Raw genomic sequence first — 27,614 nt, forward strand, 5'->3', positions numbered from 1 at the left:
TGGTTTTGTTTTTAAAAAGAACAGACACACAAGTTAGAAAAACAAGCTATCTTTGGATGGCAAGGAAAAATGTTAACCTTGAAAGATGTCCCTCCAGGGTAGAGGGAGGGGGCAAGTCCGGGGAGGGCAAAGTGGGGGGCCGTGGTGAGGTGAGCCGAAGGCCCACACTTCCGTTACTGCATGGCTCTTGGCTCTCTGCTTGTGGTCAAACCAAACAACTTTCCTGCTCTATCCCATGAGGCGGAGACCAGAAAGGGCATGAGGATGTTCTGAATCCCAGTCTGCCGAGAGACTTAAGTTAGAACTTCCAGGACAGTCACTCCCTGCTGCTACAGCTGCCACCAACCCCGCTCTGGAAGGGTGCTTGGTACACAGTACGTGCTACTTAAATGTTGCCTACGTCTACGGTGCTTTCCTGCCCTCACTCCATGGTTCTGGCTGAAATGCTTTGCCTGGTCAGTCCTGCCCATCTTTTAGAAACAGTATCTGGCAGAGCCCTACCGTGAGGCCTTCCCTAATCCTCCAGTATCAGGGGTTCTTGGGCTTCCAGCATCGCCTGGGAAACTCGGCAGAAAGCAGATTCCTGTACCTGACTCCTAGAGATTCCACTGAAGTCTGCAGTGTGGCCCAGGAACCTGTGCCCCGGTGACACCCATGCGTGACCTGCTAGAAAGGAGTGCTCACCAGCTTTGCCTCCCCCATCCCCTCTCTGCTTCTCCTACCACTAGTGTAAGTGTGGGTGTACTCACGGATGTCTGTGGTGTGGCAGATGCCGCCTGGACCACAGATCCCAAGCAGCCTCGTCGGCTTCTACCAGGCCTTTCTCCCAACAGTTTTGTAGGTAAAGCAGTCCACTTGGGTTTTCTTTCACTTTCCATTTGGAAAGGAAGTGAAGAGCCATCCTCAGCCAGGGGTGTCATCAGTCACTTGAGGGCGCTTTAGAAAGAGAGCCTTACCTGGTTGCCGTGTAGGTTCAAGGTGGGGTCTGGGCATTTCACCTAGCTCTCCATGGGATTCTGATGACACCCGTGATTACAAACAAACCAGTGCTGGCTGGTTTGATTACAAACCACGTTCTCAACCCAGGCTGTGCTTTTTTTTTTTTTGGTCATGTATCACGGCCTGCAGGATCTCAGTTCCTGAACGAGGGATTGAACCCGTGCCCCCCTGCAGTGGTAGTGCAGAGTACTAACCACTGGACTGCCAGGCTGTGCTTTGACAAGGCAGAGAGAGGGGCTGGGGCTTTTGAGGAGGAGGGGCCCTCGTTCAACCTAACCGACCTTGTGGCTTCAGGCCAGGCCTGCTCACTTCACTTGTCAAGAGGTGCAGCAAAAGTCCTGGGGCATTTGGTACAGCAAGTGAGCAGATGCTGGGTCCCGTCAAGCATCCTCGGGAAGGAAAGAGATCCCTCGGAGAAAGTTGTCCTTACTGGAGAGGCCTAAGTGACCTAAAGGTCTAGAACTCTTCTGTTTAAAAGACATTCTCTTTTCTTCAAGCCAAAAGCTTCACGTTACTCCCAGGGCCCACATTCTTTGCACACATCAGCTCTGTAAAATAAGGTTTTGTGTTGGAATCCACCCTATATAGCCTGCTTTCAAAGGCCCTTTCTGGAACTCTGCAGGCTGCCTCAAAGATGGGCCAGAAATATTCTGTTTTGCTATTTTTTAAATTTCCTGAAAGCATAAGAATAAAAAGGGAGTGAAAGCTTCCGTGTGTCAATAGGAAATCCACCCCCTCCTCAGCTCTGCCCTGGGAAGCTCACAGATTTCCTGAAGTTAAAAACAAACACTGTGACCAGTTTCTACTCCTTGCAAGAATTTAATTCTTCCTTTAACATAAATAAGGCAGCATGAAACACCAAGAGTCCCGCTGCTCTCTGCTTCAGAAGCAGCTCTGGTGCATAAAAGATCCCCATTTCCCCGCTGAGTTGTTGTCTCTGTATAAACAAGAGAGGCCGGAAGGTAAGTTCTCAGTGAATTTTCTTCTGGAAGCAAAGGGGAAGCCGACGGAGACTCAGGCTTGGTCTTGGCTTCTGGAGGCTGCTCCTTGGTTGCTGGGGTCTCCTCAAAGCACATCGGATGAGGATGGGAAAGGAAAGGCATGGGTGACAATAAATAAGGAAATTCCCCCCAACTGCAAATGGGGCTTTGGGGTTACTGTTGGAGACCATGTGGGCCTGGGGAGGGGCAGACCCAGGTGCTGCCCAGTCTAACCCCAGCTCACATGGAAGGAAGCTTCCTACAGCTTCCTATGGGCTTCGATGCCCCATAACAGCTGAGCCTCCTACTGTGAATTAACCCTGTCAGGCAAACTGTCTGTCTTCTAGAACACTCTGAGGCTAGGTGAGAGCACTCCTGGGGTAGAGACAGGATCCTTTCTTCAGTTCATGGGGAGCCCAACACCCCTGAGGAATTGGGTACGTGTCTGGGAGGCACGGCCAGTTTCAACCATGGAAGGAGAGCGCTGGGGAAGGAGAACTCATTCTTGCTTCACCTTGGCCCTCTGCAAAGGTTACTGAAGCAATGCCAAGAGGGGAGCTCCCAAAGGGCAAGTGAAGCCATAATTGGAGGAGGGAGTGGCTTCCCACTCCCTCTGAACCAGGCCTGGAGACCGAGGCCAGCTCTGACCGCCGGCTCTGGTGCCTGCCCAGGGATCGCAGCCCGGCAGTGCCAAGGTGGCCTCTCTGAGGTCTGAGGGCTGTGCTTGTAGTCTGTCCTTACGTGTCCCAGTCAGCCAAGCCTCTGTCAGGCTCTTAGGGTGTTGGTCATCTGTGTGGCCAGGAAGGCCCATCCAGAAAGGAGGGCTCTGTGCAGTGAGAGAGCCCCACTGGAATGAACAGCCAAGAGGATTTGGGGGCCTGCATGTGGAGCTGGGTTTCCACAGCAATCTTGTTTCCAGGCACGCCCTGCTCTAGGACTGGAACCCTGAGGAAAACTCAGGGCTACAGCATCCCTCACCTCTCAGCTCTATGACCTTCTCTGAACTGGGCATCAGAGGCCAGCCTGCAAACCAGACCCCAGGTAACAGGCTCTGCCCTTTGCCCCAGTGACCCTGTGCTCCTCTTTCTCTCTCATCGTCTATCTCCAGTGCCCCTCACCTCTCAACATACTGGTGGCCAGAGAGACCAGCTGTGGAGAGAATAACGAGGGTGAGGGGCCCACATACCATGCCTGTACCCAGCGTAGTATGTGGCACCCACAGGGTTCAGGACACAGCATCCTGGGAGAAGGGGTAGAGAAAACGGGGTGCACCCTGAGTGAGATGTGTAGCTGAAACAACGGCCAGCTCAAACTTCTGTCTGCCACCAAGTACCCACTTCTGTGTAACAGGGACATTAGCCACCTGGGGCCTTGCATATCTCTAGGGCTTTTCTCTAAATAGTATAAAAACGGCAGCCACAGTGGGGACCCCTACTGTGCAGGCTGTGGATGGAACGCTGCAAATTCCCACACTGGTGCCCGCTGCTTGGTTGCAGATGCCTGGGGTCAAGGGTTACCAGAAATCAGGGTGCAAGGTCTTAACACGGGTCCCTGTTAGCATTCCTGTAGATCTTTTGTTGATATTCAAGTAACGACTGGACCTGGGATATGAAAAGAATCACACCCAAATCGATGTTTGCATTGTGTGTAACTCAGCATCCAGACTTCTGTCATCATTTTGGCCATTGGTGGTGATCCAAAAGTAAGCTGCGAAGGATCAGTCCCCAAACCCAGACAACAGCTTCACCAGCAAGCCCCAACGGCATGAAAGCAAACCAGCTTTGGCCTGGAATTCTGTTTCCTCTGTGCTATAGGGTCTGGCTCCCCCGGCAGGCTGAGCCACGGCGCCCTACAAAGCCTGTCGTTTTCCCAGGACAGGGCCTGCACATGCCCCCAGGGGTGTGGACATGTAGGATGCCTTGTGTCCTGGCCCTCTGGGTCGTGGATGCTCTACAAGATGACAGCTTTTGAGGGCAGGCTGCCATGGTCTGAGGGAATATGGAGGGAATACTCGCTAATGAGCGCTGGGGCATTCTTGAGCATCTCATAGAAGGAGTCCACTGTCTTCCGGTAGAGACTTCGCTGCAGGACGAAGGGCCGGAAGAGGTTGAGAGGCTCAGCCCTGCGTATGGCCTCAGGGAGCCCCATGGCCTCGGGCACCTTGCAATTGCCGATGAAAAAGTGATGGAGCTTCTTCTCCAGCAGGCTCTTCTCCAGGAAGCAGAGCAGCTCGTGCAGACGAGCATCGAGCTGCTCAGCCTTCCAGGCGGCTGGCCGCCGGGCAAGCAGGAGGTGTAGCAGGGCGGTCTTCAGGTGGTAGTTGCTGAGCCTGCTGGGGCCGGTCAGGCGGCTCTGTTTGGAGAGCAGGAAGGAGGCAATCTGCAAGCAGCTGAGGTGGCAGGCGCCCTCGGGCAGCGCCTTCGAGGTCATCCTAAGGAAGTGGCGCTCATAGACAGCGAAGGACAGGAGCCAATCTGTGCTGGATGGCGGGGTCCCCCCACAGGGCTCCCTGGTAAGATGGGAGACCAAGTACAGGTCGGAGTCATCATACTGGATCACAGGAATCAGGTTGAAGGGCATGAACTTCCCCGAGCGGAACCTGATCTTGAGGGACCCCGGGGTGTCCAGCTGGCCAAAGGCCAGGTCGAACTCGTACTTGTGGTTGATGCGGTGCCAGGCTCTGGTGAGGGCCGTCTGGAACCACTTCAGGACTCGCATCGTGTCCAGGTATGGGGAGTCTCCGACGCACAGCGGGTCTTTCGCCTCACTACCTGGCCGCACCACGTTGTTCTTGCCGTGGAGGAGACACAGCATGTCTTCCCCGAGTTTGGTCTTGCCGCAGATACAGCCCAGCGTGTCGTCGTCGGCCCGGACCACCTTGATCTGGCCGTAGCCCTGGCGATCCAAGGGCACCGAGCGGCTGGAGCACCAGAGCTCTGGGTGGAAGCGGTAGGGCTCCGGCGGCATGAAGGGCACAAAGAGGTCGCACAGCAGCGGCTTGTTCACCTGCCAGTTCTCGTACATGCTGTCCACGCCGATGAAGTCCTCCACCTCCATGTCCGTGTCCCGGCTGCACAGGCTCCTCAGGGCTTCCAGCAAATCATCCACCAAGCCTTCCACAAACTCCCGGGTGCGGGGGGCGTCGGCCGGGGCCCCCCGGATGCAGCGCTCGTAAAAGTGGTCGAGCGTGGCCTTGTTGGGCAGGGTGAGACCCCGGAGGGGGGCGCCCTCCAGGCCGGGCAGCTCGTCCTCGTCGGCGCCCAGGCACTCGGGCGAGGGCGCGTCCTGGTGGTCCTGCCGCCACACCTCGATCACCAGGAAGAGGATCATGCAGAGGGTACTCCACAGGTCCCAGGCGGCGCGGCTCTCGTTCTGCTGCTGGCCCTCCTCCGCTAAGCGCTCCAGCGCCTCCTTCTCGGCCTCCTTCTCGGCCGCCAGCCGCGCCACCTCCTCCTCCAGGCGCAGCTGCTCCAGCTGCAGCTTCTCCTGGTGCGCCTGCATCTGGCGGATGATCTCTTCCTCGTTCTCGGGGACCGTGGCGTTCTCTCGCGGGAACAGCAGCGGGTGGTTGATGATGGCCGTCACCACCACAAGGCACACCCGGAAGAGCCCCAGCGCCATGGCTGCAGCTTTCCTGGGAACAGGGAGAGAGAGGCCGACGGTCACACTGGGCTCCCCTCGGTGCCGCTTCTTCCCTCATGGTTCCCTCCCACCAACCTCCGCCCCGCCGAGCTGGTGGACGGACGCCCTTTGGTTCTTCCCCGTCCCCACGCCCAGCCTAGCCTCGGGAACAAGAACCCCGAAGTCGCACAGCAGCGATCCTGGCTACGCAACCGCAGTGGTGGACCTGTTTCGGCCCGCCCAGACAACCCTCTTTCTGGCAGCAGCTCCCCACTTTCCCTGGGAACCAAACCTGTTCTACTCCCAGCCCTTATGGTCTGGGTGGGGAGGGCTGAGCATGTAACCCAGGCCCACGGCTACTTCATGGTCCTCCTCACCAGCCACAGTGGTTGTTTCAGGGTGAGCTTATGACCCTATGCTGGCCACTGGGAGACAGAGGTAGGATTTGTTGGGACCGGTGGGGAGAAGGACTCACCCTGTTGCCTAGGGTTGCTGAGGGAACAGGAGTACACCTGCTGGTGGCTCTCTGGCTGCCTCAAAGAGGGGATGAGAAAGATGCCAACATGGAGGAAAGCATATGCCCTGGACCCGGCTGTGCCTGAAGCCATTACCTCTGGACTTCGTAGTCCTATAAATCAATACATTCTTTTTTTTTTTTTTTTTTTTTTTTTGGTGGCACCACGTGGCTTGTGGGACCTCGGTTCCCCGACCAGGGATTGAACCTGAGCCGTGACAGTGAAAGCCCACCAGGCCTCCAGAGAACTCCCGATACATTCCCTTTTTATTTAAGTCAGCTTGAGTTGCTTTCCAACACTTGAAACCAAAATAGTCCTGTATAAGACATCCCCCCCACCCAGTGAATGCCTTCCAGTGAATGCTTGTTTCCTCAGTACAGTATAGCCTAGTGGTTAAGAACAGGAGGGTTGGGTTCCAAAGCCAGCCCTGTCACTCACTGGGTAGCTGTGTGACCTTGGGCATGTTAACTCACCCCTGTGAGCCCCAGTTTCCTTACTGTACAAAAGGAAAGCCAGAGCACCCAGAGGGTCATCGTGTTGATGGATGTGTTGATCCATGCAAACTGCCTACACAGCACAGTGAATGGTGCACAGCATACGTTCATTGAACAGTAAGTGAAGCAGTCTTGAGCCCTTATCTTTCCCCACTGTAAACCTCTCCTTCTGATCTGGAAGGCTCCACCCCAAATTCAGACATTGATCTCCTGGCTACTCCTGGGTCTTTTCCCAGAACAGTCTAGGAGACAACCAGAGTGACTGAATCATTGGCTTTCCTCTCGCGAGTCTTCTGAACTTTAAATCTGACTTCTTAATTGTGAAAGGAGACACACCATTCCTCCAGGATAAATGGATTTTTAGCTCTCAGGTGACTTCTGGGGAAGGACCAACCTCTTACAACACAGTATTTGCTATTCAGACTGCAGCTGCAGCATCTTCTGGGAGTTGGTTAGAAGTGCAGAATCTCGGGGCTTCCCTGGTGGCGCAGTGGTTAAGAATCCGCCTGCCAGTGCAGGGGACATGGGTTCAAGCCCTAGTCCGGGAAGATCCCACATGCCGCAGAGCAACTAAGCCCGTGTGCCACAACTACTGATCCCGCATGCCACAACTACTGAAGCCCGTGTGCCTAGAGCCCATGCTCCGCAACAAGAGAAGCCACCACAATGAGAAGCCCGCGCACCGCAACAAAGAGTAGCCCCTGCTCACCACAACTAGAGAAAGCCAGCGCGCAGCAACAAAGACCCAACGCAGCCAAAATAGATAAATAAAATAAATTTATTTAAAAAAAGAAGTGCGGAATCTCTGCCCCACCCCAGACCTATTGAACCAGAATCTGCATTTTAATATCATCCACATTAAAGTCTGAGAAGCAGACTCACATGGTAAGTCTTATATTATACCCTCTTCTCCCTGGCTGGAATCTTGGGAAGTAACAGTTGGCCTTTTCTACATTTGCCCCACTTGCTTCCTGCCAGGGACCTCAGCTAGGAGAGCAAATGGCCAAAGGAAGTCATTGTTGGAGAACCAAGAGCCCACCCCCCCAATATATGCCAATACACCCCATTCCCTGACCTTGAATTTGCACCCTGAAAGCCACCTGTTCTGGTTCTTACCCTAATGGTGCCAAGAGGCAGGTATCTGTCATTAGGTAAGAGCACCTGTGTGGGTTCTACCCAGCAGTGCCAGGATGTACTGGTTTGGCCAGAAAGTTTGTTCAGGTTTTTCCAACGTTACGGAAAAACCCGAACAAACTCTCTGGCCAACCCAATAGATGGCCTGAGTTGCCACACTTGGGCAAAGCCTCCTGCTCAGATGTGATCCCACCCTGTCAGTGGGAACCAAAAGGCTTGGCAGGGCGGAGGGAGGTCCAGCAGCAGCAGAGTTCAGTGTACAGACACATTCAGGCCTCTGAGGTGAACTCTGAAGCCCTTATGTATTTCTACTAGAGGAGGAAATGGAGGACAGGAGAAAGTGGAGGAAGTCTCAGAGTGGAAGGGAGGTGGGGTGAGGAAAAAGAACGGGGGCAGCCAGCCAGCTTCTCTTCCCCAAGACAAGAAGCGGCTTGCTGGATAACTGAAGAAACAGGTCAGCCCCAGATTCTACGTTAGACAAATATCAGTGGACAGTTTGGCCAGGGTGGTCCAAGATAAAACTGTAAGGCCGGCTGATAAACGTGGATCAGAGTTTTAGGATAAAGGTATGGAGTACTAATAGTAGAATACCAGGCAGCAGCCAGTTAGGAGATAATTTGGGGGTTTTGAGGCCCTTCCGGGCCTCTGTACTATAGGCAGCCACATTTGGGCACAGCGGGCCCTGACAAGTCACAGCAAAAGTCTTTGGCAGCACCTGATTCCAGAGGTCAGTTGCCACGCCAACTCAGGGTAGGATGCTACCAGCTGGGGAGGGGTGCCATCACCAAGTCCTGTGACTGGGAAGTCTCCCTCCTCTCTACCCAACAGCTTCCACAGGGCTACCTGTATATGTCCTCATGTCTGCTGGAAGATGATGGGCTGTACTGGGGCAGGCAAAGTTCAAAACTCCTAACCAACTGGAGCAATTGACACAGTGCATGAGGGGCTAAGAGGATGGACTCTGAAGGAGACGGACCGACTTAGCACCCAGCATGTGTACCTACTGGATATGTGACCTTGGACAAATCATTCAACTTCTCAGAACCTCAGTCTCATCATCTGTAAAATGGGAATAATTATACCTGCTGTTGTAAAGGAGATAATGCATAGAAAGCACTCAGCAAAATGCTTGCCCCTGAGCAAGTCTTCTTATAAAAGGGTAGCTGTGATGGGATGGGAATAGCAGATGAACTTGCCTGCAGGGGTTTGCGATGCAGTGGGCCACAGAGATGCCCCTACAAGGGACTTGGGCAGGAAGCAGGCAGCCACAGGAACACTGCAACAGCAGGGTTACCAACAAGACTCAACAGGAGCACAAGGGAAACAGGAAGGAGCCCAGGCTGTAGAAGCAGACAGGTCCAGGTTTGAACCACGACCGCTCCTTGCTGAGGGGGCTTGGGTGAGTCACTTGGCTTCCCTGGGGCTCCAATGCTGTACCTGTGAGATGGCGCTAACAGCAGGCCCTCCTTCATAGGAAGGGGAGGCTAAGTGAGACCATCCATCTCAGGTGCTGAGCACAGGGCCCGGCATAGGGTCAGCGCCTTACAATACCAGCTCCTTCCCCCTTGGCCTCCATGGGCCTGTTTCCTCACCTGTCGAGCACACCAGCCCTGCCCAACTCCCATGGGCCTGGAGGAACACATGCTCAAAAGTGCTCTGAAAGCACAAAATGTTCCCCTGGGACCGCTGTTCCTTGGCACGCCACTCCTTCCAACCTGCCCCCTAGCAAATGGGGAGAAGCCTTCGGAGCCTTGGGTCCTCCTGGAGGTGGAGTTCTCTCTGACTCACTCCCAGCTTGAACCGCCTCCACCCTCCCATGGATGGGATGGGATCCCAGCTGTCATTCTGCTCCTGGTACCCTCTGTGCAGGCTGGCTCTGCCTGCGGCACCTATGTGATGGTGAACAGGGCAGTGGCTGCTCAGTGCCCACGATGTGGGGCTGGGTTAGAAGCCTCCACTACTTCCCCTCCCCAAACCAAGTCACAAGAACACTGCCCTAGGGGCTGCGGGGGTCAGAAGGATGAGGGGAGAGAATCTGGACGTTTGGACTTTTGGAGACCACAGGGACAGGACAGTAGCTGAGAGCCTCTCACAGAACCGTGGATAGATGCATGCACGCGTACACACGCGCACACACACGCACCACACACACACACTACCCACCAAAGGGCCCCTTTCCCCCAAGTTCAAGTATGTCCACCTCTGCCTTGGCCCAAAGCTCTCACCTCTACAAGGCTGCCCCATACATGCAGTCTGAGACATCCAGTTGGGTTTGGCTTTGAAAACAAACCTGGGCCACTTGCAGGGCTTTTGTTGGCCTGCTTGGCCGGAAGCAGGCAGGAAACCTTCTGAGTTCCTCTCCACCCCTGCCCCGGCCCACAGAGCGTAGTGGCCCATGCAAGTCACGGCTAAACTTAGCCTGGCAAAGGGCCAGGGTCACAGGGCTGCAGGTGGTGGGCCCAGACCAATGGGTTACTCAGGCCCTTACTCTGAGCTTGGCCGGAAGCCCGAGACCCTGGGGGAGAAATCCAAGACGGCCCCTCCCTTCCATGGGTCCCTCATTCCCACGGCCCCCAGACCCCTATAGCACACCCACCACAGTTTAATCCAATAAATGCCACTGAGAGCTGGCTAACAGTGGGACTTCTCTGGCGGTTCAGTGGTTAAGACCCTGTGCTCTCAGGGCAGAGGGCACAGGTTCCATCCCTGGTCAGGGAACTAAAATCCCACACGCCACACAGCGCGGCCGGAAAAAAATAAAAAAAGTTGGCTAATAGTGATACACTAACGTTTATCAAGCCCTCACTAGGATGTGCTGGGCACTGCACACAGCGAGCCCTGTAACCTTCTAGGTGGTGGGTGTCACTCCTGTTTCACAGGTGGATTAACCATAACCCAGGAGAAGTAATTTTCTAGCCCCACAACTAGAAAAGGCAGAGCTGGGCTGAGAAAGCCTGCTCTGACTGCCTCCGCCAAAGCCCAAGTTCTCTCCACTGTGTTATGTCTACAGAGCACCTACAGTGTGCAAGAAACATGCTGGGGGCCACAGGGCCCACGAAGATGAGCGTGCCATGATCCTCAGCAGTAGAAACACCACAATCCACGTGGGAGGCAGACGGCCACCAAGTACCCTCACAGGACGAATGAGCAATAGGCTACAGCATCGCAGAGTTTCATTGCCGTTCTTTTGGGGACCCCTCCTTGTCTGTGACCTTCCCTGTGCCCATCTACTTGGCTCCACATCCATGCCCCTTCCTTCCAGACAATTCTTACAACAAACTGAGACCAGCAGGAGCCTGTGTCCAGCCCCACAACGTGTTCATCAACACCCCCCTCTGCCCTGTCACCCGCCAGCCCCCTCCTGGGGCTGGCTGACCGTGGCCTCAGCAGCGGGGGCGCCCTTCCCAGCAGCCCGGCAGCCCCCCGGGACAGTGGTTCTCCAAATGTGGTCGCGGTTCAGTATCACCAATATCACCTGGGGACTTGTTAGACAAGCAAATTTTCAGGTGCCCTCCCAGACCTGCTGATTAGAAATTCCAGGGGCGGGGCCAGCACCTCCAGGTGGTTCTAATGCCCACTCCAGCTTGCGAAACACCCCTTCCCACACCAGGCAGGCCTCCAGGGAGGAGGGGGGTGGGGCTCCAGTGAAACTGCAGCCCAGATCCTGGAGCTCGCCAAGGGTTTGCCCCATGCCCAGACTGTCAGATGCAATTAGCTCTGCTAATTACCACAGCAAAAGTAGCTCAGGCCCTGGCGTCATCTTCAGAGCCGAAAGGAGAGGTGATGTGTCCTTACGAAATGGAATAAGGAGGTGCGCTGATGGCAGGGGAGGGCACTTGTAGCCCAGGCCCCGTTGGGTGACTTGAGTCCCTTTCCCATTGCTTAGGTTCTGGGCCTCCTGAGAAAGAAGGGGCTAAGGGAGACCCAAACCGTTGATAAGTTTGGGCTGAACCCCTCCCGTGTGCTTGGCCTTGTGCTGGAGTTTCACAGTCCTGGCTAATGACATACATGTTGTTTGGGGGAAATAAATGCACAAATTTAAGAAAGTCAGAGTTTAGAGTGGTACTAATCTAAGCCCCATTTTACCGAGGCGTAACGAGGAGACACACTTGACTGAGAGATGGGTGAAGGTGAAAGTGGTCCAGGCAGGCTGAACATCACGCTGTAGACCCTCACAGACAGGAGACGTTTAGTGAAAGGTGATGATGTTTTCATTAACAGCTGATAGGAAGCTAATTACTCTGCGTGTGTTTTGTCATTTAATTTTCAGAACACCGGTTAGGTAGTTGCAACACCCCTACCTTGTGAAGAGACTGATGGTCAGGGAGGTGCACTGGGTGGCCTCTAAGATTCCCTGGACTGCAGTTTGAGACGGAGTCTGCCCCCCTCTCTGTTCCACCTCCATCCCCCAGGGGCTGATGGGAAACTGAGTGAGCCCTGCCACCTCCCTGGCATCACTGTCAGTGGCAACCACCAAAATCATCAGGTTGACTGTCCCCCAAGTCTCCCAGGCCTTGGAGACACAGGACTGTAAGAAAAGAGAGATTGAGGGGACTTCCTGGAGGTCCAGGGGTTAAGACTCCACGCTTCCAACGCAGGGGGCGTGGTTTCCATCCCTGGTTGGGGAACTAAGATCCCACATGCCACGCAGACAAAAAAAAAAAAAGAAGGAAAAGAAAAGAGAGATTGAATGCAGAGCACAGAGTTTGACCCTGAGTCTTGGTTTGGAGTGTGGGCCCCAGGAGCAGTTCGTCTGAGCCCTGGTGAGGCGCCCCTCCTTGGTCCCGCCTGTCTCATCCCCGATTCCACACCTCTCTGGCAGAGCCCAGGCCGCGTGCTGGAGTCTGACCAGCTTTCCTGCTGTTCAACAGGCCCAGCTCAGGGACCCCTCCTCCAGGGGACCTGCCCTTCAAACTCCTGCGGGTCAGGCCGCCTTCCTGCTCTTTACTGCGTTGGTTTACCCATGGGTCCCTGCCTTCCCACCCACGGTGCCAGCAAGGGCCCCCTCCAGGCACCAGGCATGAGGCTGGACACCTGCAGGCGCCTAGTGTGTCAGTGGGAGTTGGCTTATCCCATACTTGGGAGGAGATGGCCGGCTGTGCGAGTGATGGGTCTCCACACGCTCCTTCCTTGTTGCCGCAGGGCCAGGGGACAGACAGGCTCGGCACAGAGGGTTCCAGAAGGGCAGCTCTGCAGCCACTGTCTGCCACCCTTACAGGATGGGGCTTCCCTGCTGGAGAGGAGAGAGGCCCAGCAGGGGCAAGGCCAGAGAGCCACTCTCTTCATCTGCGTCCCACACAGTGATGGGAGAGGCAGTTCAGGGGGGTGGGAGCGGGCCGGCCTCAGGCGTGGGCAGAGAGGGAGGGGCGGGCAAGGAGAGGAAGTGAGGAAGGAGGAAGGAAGGGACCAACAAAAATTAATTGAGCAAGTGGGTAGAAAGGGTGTGGTTCTGGGCCCCCAGGGCCTCCTCTTCTCAGTGCCTTTGCAGTGACCTCCTCCATCACCTTCCACCCCTCCCACTGGGCAGGACCTCTGTCATAGCCTCCAGCCTGTGTCACCTTCCTGGGACCTGCCACCCTCAGGGCCACTGGGCTCCTTCCCTTATCTCCTTTCCCCTTCCTGGGGGCAGGAGTGGCGGTGGGAGACATGCCTGGAGTAGGGGCGTGGAGAGGGGACACTTCCCCACCGCAGATGAGCTTGGCTGCCGACGCCAGACAACTGGGCCGAACAGCCCTTCTCTAGGGGGAGCTACCGTACTGCGGTTCTATGCACCCAAAATGGCATAATCTTTTTTGTTTCCCCCAAGAGAAGCCAGAAATCTGGATTTTATCAAAAATCCCAAGTTTACAATGTCTTCTACTCTTTCAAAAATTCTTTAAAACTCATGTGAGCCAAATAAAATATGTCGGTGGGCCACCCAGAGCCTGCTGCCCCTCACCCGCCTCCTCTCCCTGCCCACTGCTGCCCCCCACTCCCCACCAAGCATCCCTCAAGGCGGCCCGTGACCCCGGGGCTCGCCTTACTCTTCCCCCTCATACCACCACCTGCTAGCACCTCTGCATCCAGGACTCCCCAAAATACCCCCCTGGCTTGACTTTTCACCCCAAGTCCAGGGCTGACTCTATCCCAGTGTCTCCCAGTTGGCCCTGGCAGCCACCCTCAGAATAATGCTAACCAGCCTGTGCTAGGGGCTTATACGTGCCTTCCCCACAGCCTCTCTAGGGACTAGAAGGAAAGAGAGAGACCGTGTGGCCTAATGGGTGTGCACCAAGGCCTGTGGTCCCTAGGACTGAGAGCTGGACCCCCACCAGCCCTCCCTAACCTGGGGAAACCCCAAGGGTCAAGACTGGGCCCTGATGGAGGTTGGGGAGCAGGGCAGAATGAGGGGGAGAGCAGAGACCCCGCCCCCACGCCAGAGAGGTGGACCTACTGATGGGCCCGTGGGAAAGTGCACACTGCAAGGAGAGTGGCCTTTCCACTGACAGCTCTGCTGTCGCCGCACATGGCCACACTGGCCAGACTCACAGAGGATGCCCAGCCATACCCGCCAAAGTGTGAGGTTTCCTCGAGGCCCACTCTCGGAAGAGGGAGGCGTTTCCAAAAAAGTCACCAGGATGCCAAACCCATCCTCTGGACTGGGGTCATGCAGTCAGCCAGCCCAGGTGCAGGAAGGACAGTGGGCTGGACTCCAGCCACGTGGGTGGGAGAGCCCACATCCTTCCTGTTTCCGCTCCTCTATCATAGCCCATGCATGTCCCTTGGTGGGCAAGGGATGGAAAAGGCAGGGAAGCCATCAATCTCCCAGGAAGGACAGGGCATCCTTCCTCCAAGCCATGCTGCCTGATTTCCCCACAGCAGAGGCCCTGACCCACAGGGAGTCATGGAAAATCACAGCATCTTAGGACAGACAGACAGACTGCGGCCTGGGGTCTCAGAGGCTAAGGGATGACAAGGAGGCCTGCAGGTCACAGAGATAAGGAAAGGCTCCCCTGGCAGCCCTGAGTCAGGGCCCACACCTCCCTCCCTTTCATCCATATTCCCCAGGGCTCCTCTGGCAGTCACTGCAGTGGGTCAAATGGCAGCCCATGTGCTAATACCTGGACGCTGTGGATGGGACTTTATTTGGAAGAAGGATCTTTACGGGTGTAGTTAAATGAAGGCTCTTGAGATGAGACAGTTCTGGATTACCCTAAATTCAATGACAAGTGTCCTTATAAAGAGACAGAAAAGGAGAGAACAGACAAAGAGGAGAAGGTGATGGAAGACAGAGGCAGAGGATGGAGTGATACTCCACAGCCCAGGAAGGTCTGGAGCCACAGGAAGCTGGGACAGGCAAGAGAGGATTCTTCCTTAGAGCGTTTGGAGGGAGTGTGGTCCTTCGAGTACCCTGATTTCAGACTTTTGGCCTCCCGAGCTATGAGACAGTAGATTCCTATTATTTTAAGCCACCGCGTTTGTGGTCTTTGGTTATGGCAGTCCCAGGAGGCCAATGCAGTCTCAAAGCACAATGCACCCCCCTCCCCTCCCAGTTTGGCCACTGACATTCCCATTTCTGCTGGGCACCTCCAACACCCCCAGCTGCCGCAGCCATCGCTGTGCACCAAAGCCTGGGGCTTCCACACCAATGGGACTCTCCCTTCTGGCCTGGTGTGGTCCTTTGGAATCAGCTCCTCTAAGCTCTCCCTAATTCCCAGATACCTCAGGTAGCCCTGGCCCTAGAGGTCTCCCTGCCCCACTTCAGGGAGTTCTTGTGTCCATGAGACACAGGCCTGAGCTTTAGTTCAGTCTGATGTTCAGGGCCTGGTCTCAACCAGCCTCAGGGGACTTCTCAGGTCACTCCCCTCCTGCCCAGGCCGCTTCAGATTATCTACTGTCTTCTGAACACCTCCTAGACTTACTTTCCCACCATTCCCTGCAATGTCCACGCCTAACCCTACCCAATGGTCCTCACAGCCAGCCCATTTCAGAAACTGCTTCCAAGATTCTTCCAGATCCCTCCCTCCCCCAACTTCTGAGACAAATCCTTTCTTGAAAGGGATAGAAGAACAAGGGGAGGGAGATGGCCTATTTATTAAGCCCCTCCGAGTGCAGGCTGGCGTCTGGTGCCTCGTGTAGATGGTGTCTCCATAGATGCGCCCCTAGCAGGGACCCATGCCAGGCCCAAGGCTCCAGACCCTGCTGTCTGCCCGGTGGACCCCAGGCTGTCCTTTCATTACAGCGAGCTGCTTGCCTGAGATCCGGTCTTATCCCACTGCCTTCCTTGGTTGGGCTCCTCTTGGGTCAAGGTGGGCCTGTTTGCCTTGACGCCCTGCAGAGCGCCTGGCAGAGACCAAATGCAGGGCTGCCTGTTTAGTGTGCTAAGGACAGGGCGGGCGACCTTGGGGACCCACCAGTTCACACACTGCACATGGGAGACACCCGCTTTCTAAAGACGGCCTCTATAAACACTTCCATTCTTAGGAAGGATGCATTTCCTACAGCAAGCGTGCACCCAAGGGCCTCCCTTGACCCCCAATTCCCTCATCAGGTTTCTAGACCTGAAATCACAGGGTGCGTCTTAACAATACGAGCGCAGTGCTAACCATTTCCCACAGCGAAGCAGCCCTCACGACTGTCGGACGTTGGCGTGGCTTGAACTAGTGTTTCTTGTAAGTTCCCCTCTGCCCATGGGCCCCACGTCACTCACAAGAGCGGTTGCCCAGAGGGAAGAGGCACACCCACCTCAGGGCAGCCAGGCCAGGGCTCCCAAACTTGTCCGCTGTCTCGCCCTTCACCCTGCGTTTTCTACACCCCAGGGCTCCAAGTACAGCAGCAAATACTCAGGACAAACCCCACTTTGGCCACGGGGCAGGGAGGGCAGTCTGCAGCAGGGGACGGGGGAAGCAGGCTCCCGACGCGCCGCCGGCAAACTCGCGGGCTTAGGGGAGGGACTTAGGGGGTGGAGCAGGAAGCCGAGAGTAAATACGAAGGACAACAAAGGGAAGACAGGGCCCACGCTCGGCCACCCGCTCAGAGCTCAGCTGGGGATGGATGGGATCAAATAGCCTGTTGGTGCCCAGCAGCCTCCTTCCCTGTGAGCCCTGGATGGGAACAAAGAGAGCCCAGCTCAGGAAAACACCCCGGCGTCTCCGGCATGGGCGTGGGGGGATGGGCCCCGGGGGCTTTTCTGTGGCCACAGAACAGCCAGGTCCCCCACTCCCTCCCTCCCCACCCAGTGCCTCTTACTCCTGTTACTCACGTTCTGGCTTAGAGGGATGCTGGCCCCTACACGGTGAAGTCCCAGGCTGCGTTCCCACCCTGGTCCCTGAGGCTTGGGTGTACCTGACACAATGCCTGGGCCCCAGCTGGGCTGGGAGAGGGGGAGAGATGGGGAAGAAGGGAAGTGCTCTGGGCCTCCTGAGCGCGCGCGCACACACACACACACACACACACACACACACACACACACACGAGTCATGCTCTGTGACTGCAAAGATCTAAAGACCCCTTTCATCTTAATACAGGGGAACAGCAAGAGACACAAAGGCAAGTGGGAGGCCAACACAGCTGTAAAAAACTTAAGAGTTGTGTTTGGCCCCTTGGCTGTGCTCTCTGCTGCAGGGACCTGGGCTGAAAACAAAGCAGGCAGTCTGCCTGTCCTCCCTCACCAGAACTGCGTCGGTCGTCAGAGCAAACCAGTTCTCCTCCACCAGGGGAAGCCGGGGCCCTAGGCTGTAAGGCCAGGAACTGTTAGAAAAATGACCCCCAGAATCATCTGTGAACACAGTCACCCTCCCTGTGAATTACACAGAACAACGACCTACAGCCACATGGTCTTCCAGCCGCAGGGATGGAGTGATGAGGCTGTGAGGATGCCCATGTTCTGTCCTGGCTTCTGCTCGAGGCTGCACATGGCACACAGTAGGTGTCCCAGAACCAACACACAGGTCAGGCTGGTGTAGGGTACAAGCAGCCACTGATACTGCTGAGTTCACCGGGACATATTATACTCCCCTCCCAAGGCCGCCCAGGAAGAAATAGCTCAAAGCTCTTCAGCCCAGAAGAGCTTAACACTTTGTAGAGGCTTAGTAGCAAAGGGGCCAAACTCTGGAATCAGAGGCCCAGAATTGAATCCTGGTTCTCCCACCTGCTGTGACAACAGCACCTACTTCATGGCATGGCAGTCACATGGTCGCGCTCTGTAAAGGACATTGTTATTGGCATTGGTATTGGTGACAAGGCCAGGTCTCCGTTTTGATTTGTTAAATCCTGCCGGGTGCATCTTAGGGACTCCTCTGGGCAGAGGGGGGTGGCCTGTATCCCTGCAGCAACTCCAGAAGACTGGGGACAGGGTGAAGTTGTCTCCTCTACCTCCCCGTTTTCTTCTAAAGGCCCCCAGGGGCTGCCACAGAGGGACAGCAGGAAGTTTGGCACCTGGGAAGTTCACAGCTCCCTCCTGCCCATCTGGCAGCGACACTGAAAGCTCCTCTACTGCACGTAGAAGGAGAAACCGGTGTTGGTCTCTGATGGCTGGCATTAAAGGTGCAGGTGCTCCATGGATGCTTGCTTGCTTGCTGAATGAATGAACGAAGTCAGGACCTGGGAAAAGAACCTCACTGCCTTTACTCCCAGGAGCGGGAATTGAGACGGGAATGGAGTAGGGCATCCTGGATGAAGTCAGGACTGGGAAAAGAACCTTGCTGCCTTTACTCCCAGGAGCGGGAATTGAGACGGGAATGGAGTAGGGCATCCTGGATGAAGTCAGGACTGGGAAAAGAACCTCGCTGCCTTTACTCCCAGGAGCGGGAATTGAGACGGGAATGGAGTAGGGCATCCTGGATGAAGTCAGGACTGGGAAAAGAACCTCACTGCCTTTACTCCCAGGAGCGGGAATTTGAGACGGGAATGGAGTAGGGCATCCTGGATGAAGTCAGGACTGGGAAAAGAACCTCACTGCCTTTACTCCCAGGAGCGGGAATTGAGACGGGAATGGAGTAGGGCATCCTGGATGAAGTCAGGACTGGGAAAAGAACCTCACTGCCTTTACTCCCAGGAGCGGGAATTTGAGACGGGAATGGAGTAGGGCATCCTGGATGAAGTCAGGACTGGGAAAAGAACCTCACTGCCTTTACTCCCAGGAGCGGGAATTGAGACGGGAATGGAGTAGGGCATCCTGGATGAAGTCAGGACTGGGAAAAGAACCTCACTGCCTTTACTCCCAGGAGCGGGAATTGAGACGGGAATGGAGTAGGGCATCCTGGATGAAGTCAGGACTGGGAAAAGAACCTCACTGCCTTTACTCCCAGGAGCGGGAATTGAGACGGGAATGGAGTAGGGCATCCTGGATGAAGTCAGGACTGGGAAAAGAACCTCACTGCCTTTACTCCCAGGAGCGGGAATTGAGACGGGAATGGAGTAGGGCATCCTGGATGAAGTCAGGACTGGGAAAAGAACCTCACTGCCTTTACTCCCAGGAGCGGGAATTGAGACGGGAATGGAGTAGGGCATCCTGGATGAAGTCAGGACTGGGAAAAGAACCTCACTGCCTTTACTCCCAGGAGCGGGAATTGAGACGGGAATGGAGTAGGGCATCCTGGATGAAGTCAGGACTGGGAAAAGAACCTCACTGCCTTTACTCCCAGGAGCGGGAATTGAGACGGGAATGGAGTAGGGCATCCTGGATGAAGTCAGGACTGGGAAAAGAACCTCACTGCCTTTACTCCCAGGAGCGGGAATTGAGACGGGAATGGAGTAGGGCATCCTGGATGAAGTCAGGACTGGGAAAAGAACCTCACTGCCTTTACTCCCAGGAGCGGGAATTGAGACGGGAATGGAGTAGGGCATCCTGGATGAAGTCAGGACTGGGAAAAGAACCTCACTGCCTTTACTCCCAGGAGCAGGAATTGAGATGGGAATGGAGTAGGGCATCCTGGATGAAGTAACTTCTAAGTTTTTTTTTCTGGGAGGCACCCTGCCGTTAGAAAAGCAAAGCAAAGCACTAACAGTGGTAAACGACTCGGAAAATGTGAGCAAAAACCCAGACACACCCCTGGAGACAGACCACAGCCACTTTAGCCCTGGACAGCCTTCAGCTAATTGCAGGCTGACTGATTCACCACCAGCGCTGACCACCATAATGACCCAGGAATGAACTCTGACACAAGTTATCTGACCCCCAGCTGCGTCTCTCCTTGACGCCCACATCCTCGCTTGAGACCCTTGTAGAAATGGACGATAAACGGAGGACGACAGGGTTTCATGCAAATCAGGTAAGAGAAGAAGCAGATGAGCAACCCTTGGTAGAGTGACGAGCAACTCCCCCTTTCTGGAGAATACCAGACGAGCCGCGTGGCCCTGACACCCAGGGGAAGGTTTAGTAAATAGCAACCAATGTACTACTTTTATTGAGATTTAAACGTTGTGCAAAATGCTTTACATTGCTGTACCATCCTCACAATAAACCTCTGAAGGAGTCACTATCATCATAAGGAAACTGAGGCACAGAGAGGGGAGGCCATCCACTCAACATCACAGAGCCCGGATTTGAACCCAGGACTGCCCAACTTTCAAGCCTCCGATCTTCCCATGACACCATGTTGCTCAGTGACCCGTGAAACATCAGTCATGCACCTGTGGGCTTTCCTTCCCTGCACTGTTTAGGGAAAAGCAGGTGACAGTTTAGGTGAAATATGGGCATGAAGCAGGGAGTCAGACTTAATGAACCTATGATGTTCCTTCCACCCAGAGATTCTGGGAGTGTGGCCTGGGATATCGGAGATGGCTTTTCCCGGGGAAGCCTCCTCTGCAGTGGATTGGGAAAAAGGAGTGAGGTCTCTTCTAACCCTGGGTGGTGGGTTTGGGGGTGAGGCATCAGGAGGAAGAGGCATGGATGCATGGGGGCCTCCAGGGCAGCACACGGGGGTGGGACCCAGGCATCCCCACTCTCTTCCCCTCCAGCCCAGGCATGCCTGCCTCCTCAGTGACTCTGAAACAAAGTCTCAGCAAACAAAGGACCTTTTCATGAACCCCAGGCAGGTCCCCTGACTGCCACTAAGAAGGCTATTGAAACAGGTTCCCAGGAGAACAGTTAGGAGCACGTGGCTTTGCACCAACCGGCAGGGCCAAAATGATAACGCCCTCCCTTTGGTTTGATGCAGGTTGGTAGCAGACTCCCCTGCATCTGCTGCAGGAAAATAACCTGGACGGAGAAAGTCCGGTTGGGCTTCAAGCGGAGCCCCTCCTCCTGGGCAGCAGAGTGCCCCACTGTGTTATTCACCTGGAAGTGAGCCAGGTAAACGTTGTGGGCTTTGAATTTTTTTCTTGGGACTTCCATCAGAGGATCTCAAAGTGCTCTGAATATGACCTGGTACTGGCCATTACTGTCCCCATTAAACAGACAGGGAAACTGAGCCCTGTCTGTCAATACCACAGAGCAGGAGGGGACCTGGGGTTGGTGTTCTGCCTGTTGTCTTCTCACCTTTGACACTCAGACTTTGTGGGATTCTGTCCTTAGGCAGGACACTGTGAACACGGCTGTCCTCTCTAACACCACTCACCAAATCTCTGGTACATCTCAAACACCCTCAAATTCCTGCATAAACTGCTGGGGAGGAAGGGATTCCACAGGTCTCATTTAGCCCACCTAGAATCCCACAGGGAATGCCAGAGCTGGGTGAGAGGTGAACTCTGAGACTTTGCTTCTATTTCCAGCTGGTACCTATGCCTGGGGCAGTGGATTCCGGACATTCCTCCTCTGAGTGCGTTTGATCCGCAAGCTCTGAGGCCACAGGAGCCCCAGCAAGGGCCCTGGCACATGGTAGGCGCACAGTAAGTACATACTCGCTCCATCAATGAATGAAGGTTCTCTCTTAAGTCAGCCCCCACAGGAAGGACGTGGGCAGCCTTGTTTCTCACTTTCCTTTGGGGGAGCGGGGGTTGATGAAGAAGGGAAAGCACCTCTCTGATCTCCCCATCACTGCTCTGGCCCGCTCTTGCCCTACGCCCTTCACGGGTTGATTCAGGCTGTAGAAGGGAGACCCAGAGCCACGGAAGCCACCAGAAGCCCCTTAGGAGTCATGCTTTTGCCCCAGTTGCAGTTCAGAGAACTAAACAAGATAGCATGCTGACAGCTGTGCTCTGCCCCCTCGGGGCAAATCCAAGGCCTTCCACCAACTGGCTCACAGCCCAGACCTCTGGCCTGCAGCCCCGCCCGCTTCCCCTGGCCCATCCTCTAAGAAACATACCTGTGGATGTAATGCCTTCTGAGCTCCTTCCCTCCTCAACGTGCCTTACAGTTGGGTGGTTCCTGTTCCCCACCCCCCCAGCCCGACTTAAGGTGGAGGTGTTGCCTTGGGCAACAGTGATATCACCTGTGTGGTATTCCATTCTGCTGACGTCATGGGGTAGGCCATGTGGATGGAGGGGGATGCGCTTTCTACAGGAAAACATCACAGGTCCCAAACTGCTCAGGAGGATCCTGTACACCTCTTGGGCACAACTAAATGATGCTCTTCTTGTCCCAGAAAACGTTCTCACCTTTCTCTCCCCTCTGGATGCCTGCTTAGGCCATGCCTCAAACCTGACTTTCCCTCTTCAAGTGTCAGTCAAAAGGTTGGGATGGGCAGCTTTATCCTCAGCTCTGAATGAACCCCACGCAAGGGCACCAATGATCTCCTTCTTACCATCTGGGATAATCTGGGTCCCTGTGGCCTTGCCGTTTGCCCAGACCTCAGAGGAAGGAGCAGTGGCACTAATGCGGGAAGTGAGGGTCCCAATCTGGCAGAGAATGTAGATCCTCCATTGACCTCTACTGTCTTTAAAAGCTCATACCAGCCAGATACTGGTCTGTACCAGGCACTGCGCTCAGTGTTTTGTAAGCAGGCCCTAGGAGGGGTTATCCACATTTTACCCATGACAGAGCTGAGGCTTGGAGTAGTCAACACACTTGCCCAACTACTGAGAACACCCAGCTCCTGAGCAGTGGAGCCAGGACTGAACCCAAGCCTTCCCTACTCCAAAGCCCATGTGAGTCATACCTCCTTGGCTCTGCGGCACCTGGAGGCTGTGGCTTTCTAAAGATGAGCCACGAGGGGGCCTGGACAGAGACCAAGGAGAGCCCTTTAAATCCAAAGAGGCCAGCTGGGCAGGCCAGGTGGCTAAGGCAGCCAAAGCAAAGCACTTAGGACTGCTTCACCATGCCCATGCTCACACGGGGGCTGCAGTAAGTGGCCAGCCCTGGGCCTTCCACTTCTTGAGCATCCGTGTTGACTAGGGACCATGTTTCTTTGCTCTGCTTGACTTCTTGTTGACCCATCCAGGTCACCTGACCACCCCCTTGATTTGCGTGCAGCATTTACCCCTGTGGCCTGAACCTACAACCCTGAAATTTTATAGTAGTTATTTAACTTATGCAAAAGCAACTCAATGTAGTCGGGAGCTAATGCTAAGAAAGCACTAAATGAAATAAGTAAATAAAATAAAAACTGCTAAATTATGAAAGAGAACAGGGAGAAATCCTACCGGTACACTGCCTTTGAGGGACTGGCCAAGGAGATACACATAGCATACAGGAGTGCTAGTCTACCTGGCAGGTATCTCTCCACTGGTGAGGGAGCCACAGAAGTGAACAGAGTACATGCTATTGGACCATCACTCCCCCTGCCCTCTCCCTCCCCTGATCTGAATCCAGCTTTGCCGAGCAGAAGCTGCCTTCTGATCTTTGGTTTCCCATGTGCCTTGCCCAGGACGCAAGAAGCAGGTATCATTCAGGCTGCACGATAGTCACAAAGTCTCCTTGCAAGTTAATACGCTAGCAATTTTATTTGTACACTCACTTCGGGGAGCTCTCTTGAGATGACTTAGCAGCCCAAGTCCAAACCGTTCTGAAAACTGTGGAGACGGGGTTTCTAGAGGGCACAGCTAAGAGCCAGATTCTGGGACAGGTGACATGACTGCAGGTAAACACCACCCTTCTGGGAAATCAGCTAGGCACCAGCCGACCCTTTCCAGGAGACATCGTGACTTTCCCATTAGCTGAGAAGCCTATTTTGTTTAAAATATAGACAGTACGTAGTAAAACCCTCTGTTGCACCTAATTAAGTGCTGAAACGTATTGTGTGAAAAATAAATGACCATATATATGGAGCTGTGAAATGGAGTCTTGGAGTCTTCCTGGACGAGCTTGGGAAGGGCGTTTGCACGTGAAGGGCACGGGACGGGGATGGGGCCTGTGGGGCTTGGAATTGTCAGGACAGCGTGTTCAGATACTTCTCCCATCGTCCACTCCGACAGGCGTTCTCTGCCTAGCTCAGGGGCCTGCGTGGTGCCTCTCCTCTGCACCACACCCAGGCAGCACGTACTCATCACCCTCACGCCAGGCCCTAAACTGGATTTACGACCTCGTGCTGTCTAGCCATTAAGAAGGAAAGCCTTCTGAGGCTTGGGCCAGGCCACTCCATCAGCCCCCGAGGCCAGGCCTGCCTCTTCCTTTCCTTTCTTTTGGCTGCCAGGTGAGTTTTACGTCTTTTTCCATCTGAGCTGAGAGCAGGTACTACTTCCTTTGACAAAGAAAAAGAGCAACCGCCCTTCTCTCTTTTTCATGAGGGCCCCCCAACCAAACTAGCTTTTGAAGCTTAACCTGCTTCTTGCTCCGTGAATGCTCAGTGACTGGAACATTCTGAATACTTCTCTGTGCCTTAGTTTCCTTGACTATAAAATGGGGATACCAATACCTATGTCCCTGGGCTACTGAGAAGATTAAATGAGTTAATACAGACAAAGTGGTTTTGGAAAAAAAAAAAGCCTGGCAAATGGTAAGCCCTCACTAATTGCTGGTTATCAGGGCTGCTGTATACAGTTGTATGGGTGGTACACTGCTCAAGAACACCCGGCTGCGGGGTGGTGAGGATGAATCCAGCTCGCATGCTGCTTGCCCAGCTATGTGCCTTGGCTCTGTCCACCCAGATGAGGCCCCTTTTTCTAAATGGCACCAGGGTGCCATCCTCTTGCCAAGAGGAAGCACCTTATTCTAATTCATGCAAAGGATGGAAGAGGCTTGCAGCAGCCTTGGAGGTTATTATTATCAGCTCTCGGCACTCTCATGGCTATGTCCCCCTTCGCAGCAAGACAAGATTAGCCCCAGCCACAAGTACGGTTCTGCTCCTCAGGTGCCCAGCACACCTGGAGCACTTGCCCCTCCCTTAGGACGCTCGGGGGGTAAAGCCTTCCCCAGGATCCCCCAGGGGCTGCCCTCCTATTGAGGGGACTCTGCACCCCAAACATGGAGCCACGGTGTCTTGGACTCTGAGGGGACCTTCTTCGTAATTGTTGATGGTCACCTGTCTGCTGACAGTGATGGCAGCACCTTACCTACTGAGGAGCTCTAGTTGTCGGCAAGTTCCCCCTTACTTCTAAGTAAATAAGATCTGCCTCCTGCTTCTCCCACCCAGTGAGTCTCTGAGGCCAGAAAGAGCAAGTCTCCTCTTCTCAAGTGACAATGTTGGAGATTCCTGAAGGCCAGAGCCCAGTACCCCACAAGAAGCACCTTCCAGACCCTCCATGGCATTCCATCCTCTGTCCTGCGGACAAGTGACAACAGGGCTGTGCACTCCAGACCCCCACCCAGATGTGCACCCTTTCCCTCAGACAGAATCCCCCATCTTCTTTCTCTTTATTGACCCCAGGGGGTCCAAGAAGGAAAAAATACAAAACCAGGTTCCTCCCAGATGATACCTTCTCAGGTGGGCAATTTTGCCAGAGGTCTCTACCAGAAGTTCCTCCCCTTTCTTGCCCTCAGATAAAAAGTTCACCCACACACCCTCATCTTCGTTTCCCTCATGGGCACTGCAGGAGCCAGGAGGCGTTCTTGGTAAGGTGACAACTTGGGGGCTGATGGCATGAGGATAAAAGTTCAGATCCTTGCCACCCGAAAGCTGGAGCTTGAAACTGCTGCATCTTTGAAAATTGCGGAGCTAGAGGATGGCACTTGAACAAAAGCCTTTCCAGTGGAGAGTCAGTCTAACCACTTTATGGTTACCCACAGTGGAAAATATGAGGGCAGGATGGCCGAGAGCAGCAGCACACACAGGGAATTAGCAAACAATGAAAGCCACTTAGGCACATAGGCTGGAATGAGGATTCAAAAGCACAGCCTACTGCGTTATTAATAAGAGGTGAATGGCAGCAATTCTACCTGTCTACCAGGCCATTGTCCAGGCTGACTTGGACCTGTGACTGCACCCAGCACAGATGTACTTTACCTGGCAGCCTCTCCGGGGTAGAACTGGTTTGTAAAAGGGAAGGGCCCTGGGTCAAACCCAAAAGAGGAACAAAGAAAAAAAGAACAGGACTCTGAAACCGATTTAGATCCAAAAGGATAGGGTCCAGGATCTGCCAGTGGCTGGTACTCTTCTAGTTTTGATTTTTTTTGGGGGGGGGAGGGGAGGGAGGGGTGGTGCTCAAACCAGTCCGAGGAGCAAAAGGCAAAGCGTGGTCCCTGAAGGGTTCAGTAAAATATTTTCCCTTCCTGGGAGGCAGCATTTTTGTTTTTAAAGAGAAAGAGCATTTTGAATGGGAAGCCCAGCCCTGGGGAGTCTGAGTCCCTCCACCCGGCAGCCAGGAAGTTGGAAACTCTGGGAAGGGGTCTGGGGATGCTATCAGAGGTCAGGTGGCAGACTAGCTGCAGCACCAAGAGAAAGTTCTGCACGGCGTGGGGTCTCTTCCACTAATAGGCCCGAAAGAGGAAGCGGCGGGGGCTTTAATCGGCTCCAGCAACCTCATAGCTTCACTACGTTAAACCGAGAAAAAACAGGCTTCACACCTACTCTTCCAGGAAGGGAAGGAAGGAGGGAAGGGAGCGAAGGAGCAGGACGACTCGACCACTCTTTCAGCTCTAGCACTCTGCTCGCAAGGTCGAAAGTAACGGATCTTCGGGGCGGTAGACACAGCAACTTGGTCCCGCTTCCGGCACCGCGGCTCGGTGCGCGCGAAGGAGGAGCTGCCAGCCGCGCGGGGCTGCAACGAAGCGCCCACTGGGGTCTCCGCGGCCCGGGAGAGGCCCGAGCGGAGAGGCTGGGACGCAGGACCCCGCGCGGCGCGAGGAGGGAGAGGACAGCATCCCCGCTTTTGCTCGTAACCGGGTTCCCCAAGTCAGCCCAGACCTGGGAGGGCCGGGCGGGAACCCCGCTCCAATCCTCCTCCATCTCCGGCGCAGCTCCGCCTGGTCCCTCTTCTTCCTTCCAGCACTCGAGATGCCCGGGGAAGACGCAGAGCCTCGCGGCCGCGGGCCCAGTACTTACGTTCAGCTATGGTCCCCGCTCTCCGGCTCCGGAGAGACCGCGCGAGACCCGCCTGCGCTCGCGGGTCCCGGGAGCCCCGAATCCGCTGTCTGGCGGCGGCGGCGGCGGCGGCTGCGGCTGAGCGTCCGGCCCGGTAATTAGAGGGACGCGGACGGCGATACCCCGGCCGGCTCCCGCCTTCTGGCCCCCATCAACAGGCTCTAAAGGGCTTCAGACTTACTCATTTCCTGGATGTCAAAGAAACTTTTCCTCCTTATAAGAACAAAACACCCGCCTCTACTCCCGACCGCGGAGGCTCCTTAAGGTGGACCATGAGGGTTAGGAGGGGCTGGACCCAGGGTCCGCCGCGGAGGTCTGCCCATCGACCACCCCAGAAACTGCAGAGGGGACAGCAGAACTGGAGGGTGATCGGGCGAGACGGAATCTGGCCACTGGAGTAATCTAGGGCGAATGGACAGGGAGTCGGGGGAAGGCGCCCTTAAAAGTCGTTCTGGGCCGGCGGAAAGGAAGGGGTTAAGTTCCAGCACGCCTACGAGCGTTTTCCGCGGCGCGTTTTACAAGCTGTGGAATTCCAGGGGCCACCTATTTTGTTCTCTG

At 54.9% G+C, this 27,614-nt stretch overlaps 1 protein-coding gene across 6 annotated transcripts; it reads right to left on the reverse strand.

Annotated features, from left to right (window-relative positions):
- Positions 1–1,802: 1,802 nt before the first annotated feature.
- Positions 1,803–27,614, reverse strand: ITPRIP (inositol 1,4,5-trisphosphate receptor interacting protein). 6 transcript variants are annotated; one of them, XM_032608187.1, is made up of 2 exons: positions 27,018–27,614; positions 1,803–5,613 (listed from the first exon to the last, which is right to left on the reverse strand). In XM_032608187.1, exon 2 carries the CDS (start codon positions 5,598–5,600, stop codon positions 3,930–3,932), a length of 1,671 nt encoding a protein of 556 aa, XP_032464078.1. In that variant the 5' UTR covers positions 5,601–5,613; positions 27,018–27,614; the 3' UTR covers positions 1,803–3,929. The 6 variants fall into 6 exon arrangements, with proteins under 6 accessions (XP_032464078.1, XP_032464081.1, XP_032464080.1 ...); XM_032608190.1 differs by lacking the exon at positions 27,018–27,614 and adding an exon at positions 16,982–17,073; XM_032608189.1 differs by lacking the exon at positions 27,018–27,614 and adding an exon at positions 16,465–16,643.

The sequence above is a fragment of the Phocoena sinus genome, chromosome 16 (genome assembly GCF_008692025.1).
Source record: "Phocoena sinus isolate mPhoSin1 chromosome 16, mPhoSin1.pri, whole genome shotgun sequence".
Classification (NCBI taxonomy): domain Eukaryota; kingdom Metazoa; phylum Chordata; class Mammalia; order Artiodactyla; family Phocoenidae; genus Phocoena; species Phocoena sinus.